This window comes from Antrostomus carolinensis, unplaced genomic scaffold, assembly GCF_000700745.2.
Source record: "Antrostomus carolinensis isolate BGI_N321 unplaced genomic scaffold, ASM70074v2 scaffold7823, whole genome shotgun sequence".
Lineage (NCBI taxonomy): Eukaryota > Metazoa > Chordata > Aves > Caprimulgiformes > Caprimulgidae > Antrostomus > Antrostomus carolinensis.
This window is the reverse complement of record NW_010303096.1, coordinates 50,067-56,066: the sequence shown is the minus strand read 5'-3', so window position 1 is coordinate 56,066 and position 6,000 is coordinate 50,067. Positions and strand designations below refer to the sequence as shown.

Sequence of the window (6,000 nt, the reverse complement as noted above, 5' to 3'; positions counted from 1 at the left end):
CATGCTTGTGTAACCTGTATACCTTGATTTGCCACTGTCCATCAATTTCTCTATGAAATGATCCCACTTTTATGCCAGGAGTAAACTTGATAAATGAAAGACTGTAATTGCTCTGGATGCCAGGTTCCCAAATCTTTCATAATGGATACACTCTGTCCTTTCACATTTCATACCACATGCAAATCTCAAAAGCTTTTTGAACACCTGCTGTTGATTTTCATGCAGGGAAACCAAAGGACAAAAAGATAAAGCTGGATTTGTTCCAGGCCATCTCCAGCAGGCATGGACAGAGGGCTCCCTGACTCTCAGGTTCGTGATACTGGTAGTAGACCTGTGACACTGTTAAAATACAATGATGAGGGCTACCTAGTATAGCTCACAGCCTCTGCATGCATCACTGGAAAGCTTTTTAACCTGACAGTTGATTCACTGCTGAACTGATCTTGTATGATGTATCATGAGATGCCAAAATAATATGGAACTGCAATACTTTGCTGGGGATATTCAGGAGCATGCCTGGACTTTTTAAAGTATTAACTCACCTATATGATCTGAAGCGCTGATTTGTGAGTCGAGTATAACTCCACTTGCTAGACCCATAGGAATCCTGCACTCTGAAGAGAATAAGTTTGTTGTTAAAGAAAAGGGGGCCTGTTCCAATATATATTCTGGTGGAATCTTATAGAACAATATAATTCAGAACAATTCTTAGTAATACTGTAACATCACTACTCTCTTTCCAGAGAGGTCCAAGTTAATCTCTGCAATTTCTCTCAGCAGATTGATCCACTGGTCACTGTGAGGAAACTTCAAATTCAAAGCTAGTATGCTAAAGGAATAAAAATAGTACACTAAATAATTCAACCTCTAGTATGATAAAGGTTAAACATTTTTTTCTTCTAGAATAAATTTACAGTAACCACTCCACTCCCTTCTTGAAAGCACAGAGAATCTGCTTTATGATTTTGCAAAGCAACCTCCCAAATTTATTTTTAGTGATCCTGAAAGGGCAGAGATGACTTTACAGCTTGAATCCCCAAGCCATGAAACAGCTTAGTTCAGTACCTTTCTCTATAACCAAATAGGATCTTGCTGATATTCCCCCACTTCAGTGTCTAAAAGCCACCAGCCCGGTCTCTGCGGTTTCATTTCAATTGTTCTAAATGAGCCTTGAAAAAATGGAAGAGAAATGTATCAGAAATGTTAGCATTCTAAGGTTGATGTTAGTGAGGCTGGATGTTAAACCAAAGATGATCCTATGACTTAATCCAGAAAAATTACACATTGCAGAGAGAGCAATAACTACCACCATCTCAATAATTTTTTTTTCTTAGCAAGCAAGTTCCAGCTGGGGACTGAAATTGGAATTAAGTGACCAGATCAAAACCTAACCTTTGCTGCTGGTGCAAAGTACAAAATCTGGGATACCTGTATGTAACAATGGATATCTGCACATTAAGCACAGTGCTGAGCCATGTAATTAACATCACTATTAAGTTTATTACATTGCATAAGGATTTTAATTCTGTGGTGCTCGTTATAGTCCTTACTGCTGCTGCCCCAGTGTGTTGTTCAAGTAATATAAAGAATAGGTGTGAAGAAGGTCTCCCTGATACTTACCTGGAAGGAGTGTGTATGTACCAAGCTGATGCTTTGGCTCTCCTTGTTCTGTGAAAGTCTGTCCATGAAAATGAACAACATGAATGTCTTTTGGCCCACCCATATTCAGCAAATGCCATCGGACCAGTTCACCTTCATACATCCTCAGGCCTTGCAAATTGTAGGTAATTCCATTAATGGCTGAAAAAAAAACCCCAAAACATTCTATGATTCTATGATATTGTTAGTAAGGAAAACCACTCACTCGTAAAGTGCTAGAATGTCGTTATTAAAATGAGTTAAATAATTAATGAAGTAATGCATTTGGGAAGAACCACTTTTTCCAATTCAGAGTGCTACATACTTTATGTACATCAATTCAGAAAATCCACGGACCTCAGCAGAGGATTTGAGCACAGTTTGCTTGCAACACATAGCAGCCAGGAGAACAAGGAGGTGTAAAAGAGTAAATGTCAGATGGGAACATCAGGCCCAAAAGAAAGGACATCTACCCAAAATACGTTCTGCAGCTCACATTTCCACAGCCGTATAGTCACAAGTGCCATCCTTGATCAACAATTGATTTTATAGACCATATTTTCAAAAGGCAGATTCCACTTCTCAACATGGCTTTTTCAAACATGATCACTCACAGCACACAAGCATCAGATTTTCGAAGGCAGAAACAGAGTTTCGTTACTGACCATTATTTCAAAGAGAAAAAAAAAGGTTACCTTTGAACAGTCAGCCACTGACTTGACTTTACTTGACTAAAATCTCTGTATCCACAGAGAGGTGGATAAGAAGGGCTGTCCTACTTCCTCAGCAGAACTAGTTGATTTGTCAAATTATTATAATATTTTTAAATTTCTTGCAAAAAGTTTTCAGGGTATCAGCTTCTTACTGAAAGAGGGGGGTTTTTGTTGGTTTTTTTGTTAATATGGGGGTTAGATGTATGTGAGTGTGAGAGGTCTTCTGTTGAAAACTGTTTCAGTTTAGTATGTCCTTTTTTAATTTTTATACCAAATGTCCAGTGAATGCTAATATTTACATATAAAACTGACTATTATAGGTACAAGGGAGAACGATGAAAAAAATATTCACATAATTAATGTGTGGGATTTATGTATGTTCAAAGGCACTGTGAGCTGAGATACTTCCCCCAACACCTTTCCCGCTACCCCAATAAACTGAATACTTGGCAAAACAAAGTAAGTACCATAGAATTTGTGGCATTGCTGCATTTCTTGGATCTTCTCAGTACAAGACCTTCTAGAACGTTTATCAAAGTACCAGCTTTTCTCTTCATCGAAGACCATAAAAAGCAAGAAAAAGTCTCGGGTCGATGTTCTGCTGTTGTTTGACTTACTGAAGGTTCCTTTTTGACAGATCAGTATTGGCCCAATTAAACCAGAATGAATATCTTTCTCCTAGAAGGTAATAAACTCCTATTAGATGTAAAAGTGGATTTCCCAAAAAACATATCATTTTGTAGAAATGCACCAAGCCCTAAAAATTTAAAGCAGAGGCCAGAACTGCTGTTGCTTTGTATCTTTACTTTCTCCTGCTCAGTCTACCAAAGAGTTCCCCAATTTGAATTCTTCAACAGCTTATATCCTCTTTCAATTGAATGTAAGAGATTAAATGTCAGATAGAAACATCAGGCCCAAAAGAAAGGACAGCTGGCCAAACATGTTCTGCAGCTTACATTTCTACAGCCGTACAGTAACATCACTTGGAGATATTCAAAACCTGACAGCATGGGCCTGGACAACCTACTCCGGGCTAGATGATCTCTAGTGATCCCTTCCAACATAAACGCTTCTGTGATTCTGTGACAAACCCCAGCAAAACTACCATTCCTATTTTGCTTTCCTTACCAGATTTAAATCAGAGTAGTAGATCCAGGACCGACAAGCTGCTCCTGACTGCACAGGTCCCGATCGCCTGTTAGCGTACCATACATATATATAGCTGTTATTTGGCTGAACTTCGTCGTCTTCCTTAAACCAAGCAGTAGATTCATCATCATAAATGCTTCCCTCAGAGGACTTTTCATAGAAGAGTCCATGAGCGTGGAGGGAATATGGTCTGGATGCTAGATTCTTAAAATGAACCTAAAATAAATAATTACATAGATAGATAGATTAGTTAATTAGTTCAGCAAATTCCTAAACCAATGTCTCCACACAACACATTCCCATGACCTCAAACCAGGGTCAAGATTTGTATAACGATTACAGGCTACATTGTGCATGGCAAAGCTGGCAGGGATATCTTCTGGTATCTCCATGTAGTCACCCACTTTAATGCAACTAGTTAATTAAAAAGTAGAAAGCATGAGTCTAACTCCCTGTCTTCACTGAGTCTAGGTTCCTAGGACTTTTACTGCTGTCCTTCATACCTGGATATGCTTAGTTACAAGCAGGCAGGGAGATGGGGAGTTTCTACTTCTTATGCTTTGCTGCACAGTCGCACTAAATCAGGGAAGAAAATAGCAACACTAGACCTCTGTATGTATCACTCATTGAAATCAGTACTTCTCACTTGTCCCAGAGAAGCATGAGGATAGGAGATTACATACTCTCCTTAGAGAATGATGGTCCCCAACTAAAATAGCCTCTTTCTTCTCTTACTTATGTTTTGAAATATAGCTCAATGTGCTCCTGGTGCACGCTACTCCTACTGAAATAAGCAGAAAGCAGTGAGATCTACTCTCTCCATCTAAGTGCATCCCTGTGTGTTGGAAGACTGGATGAAAAAGGGTGAGAGAAGGGAAAGTCTACAGCAATGTGCTTCCTAATGTGGACATACCACTGTATCACCAGGGATACCATTCCTCTCCATCCTTGTTGTATTAGATCTAACCTACCCATTTACAGCAAAAGTTTTCAGAGGAAAATACACTTTTCAGACAAATATATGTATCAATCTTGAATATATATTTACTAATTTCTTTCAAAAAAATTAAGACACACTCTTTACATATAAAAAGTAATATTTTCAGTGCAAGCTGGGTTTAAAAAACTTTTTTTTTTAAAATCTCATTTTACATTAGGCTGCTAAGCCAGTATTTAATGTTGGAAAACATAAGAAAGAAAAAGAGAAGTGAATTTACTATGGATAGGAGAGAAAAAGTATGTGTCTCAAAGAAACTCATCACTGTGCTTGTATGTCCACACTGCAATTTCTAGCTTTGAAAACTGTTTCCCCATCACCGTCTTTTAAAGATTAGTGGTATTTTTAGACCCATTCTATGTCACACCATAAGGTCACTTTAAGAATCTTATCTGGCACACAGATTCAAAACATTGACCTACTAGGATAACATCGTCCACTTCAGCCCGGATAACTGGCCCAAGGATGCCAAGGTGTTCTTTATATTCATCTTCATCCTGAAGAGTCGTAAAGGTACTGTCCGTATAGCTTTGGAAAATCACCTTATATGTGGAACCATCTTTACAGGTTTTGTCATTCATCATTGTACTGAAAGGAAATCCCCAATTAAAAACCCACTCAGTGAATCAGAAATAATAGCTTTGATGAAATCTGAAAACTCATACAGCAGGAACATTTTAGAATATATAGAATAAATACACAAATAAACATCAGATGATTCTGAAAATCATGACTTGCAATGTTTAAGCAATTCTAGTTCTACAGTTGTATATGAGATCCTTCAAAGATGTGGTCAGCTATCACTGAAAAACTCCAACTAGTCTCTGAAAACACACCTGAGCTCTATTTTCATTTTTTACCATTAGCCTTAATAATCTGAATCAGAGCTTAGCTCAGAGTGCAGTGAGCCTACCACCTCTACCCTACTGTCTCACAGATGTACCTTCTCTGCAGAGCTGACAGAAACACATTTTACATTTGATTATATCTGCATTTCGCAACACAGAGCTGGTAAGAAAAAAATAAGCTTTTAGGCATCCAAACCATTCTTCAGATCTTAAAGAGAAGCATCAAAATGCTTTTATTCTGATAAAACAGACTATCATTCTCTATAAACCTTGCCTCATTATCAATTCATGCAGCTTTATTTTTACTTTCAGTATAAGGCAGTCAACAGTGTGGTTAATCACTTTGTATCTTTCACATATTTTTCAGTACTGCAGCCTGGTCAAGTTGGAAAGTGCTAATATTCCATTTTACAATAGAGAATTGAGACACCAGAACCACTTCTTGCTAATGCTAGAAACTGTGATTTCATCCTGCCTATAAGCACATCCTGTCTACATTAGATCAGTTAGTCCATTAAATTCCTGGAAAAACTTTGTACAAGGAGGTGTCTATGCTGTGTCTACTACAGAATCCAAGAACTCAAGGAGGAATTAAAACAGATCATTCAAATATAACAAAACTAACTGAAAGACTCCCTCTTGATCTCTTACAGTG

At 37.9% G+C, this 6,000-nt stretch overlaps 1 protein-coding gene across 1 annotated transcript in view; it reads right to left on the bottom strand.

Moving 5' to 3' along the window:
* Positions 1 to 6,000, bottom strand: part of F5 (coagulation factor V) — a 31,143-nt gene that overhangs the window by 5,400 nt on the left and 19,743 nt on the right. Inside the window, 7 exon segments of the mRNA XM_029084014.1 lie at positions 543 to 614; positions 1,066 to 1,089; positions 1,092 to 1,169; positions 1,621 to 1,800; positions 2,819 to 3,029; positions 3,480 to 3,716; positions 4,920 to 5,085. Coding sequence (XP_028939847.1) covers positions 543 to 614; positions 1,066 to 1,089; positions 1,092 to 1,169; positions 1,621 to 1,800; positions 2,819 to 3,029; positions 3,480 to 3,716; positions 4,920 to 5,085 — 968 coding nt within the window.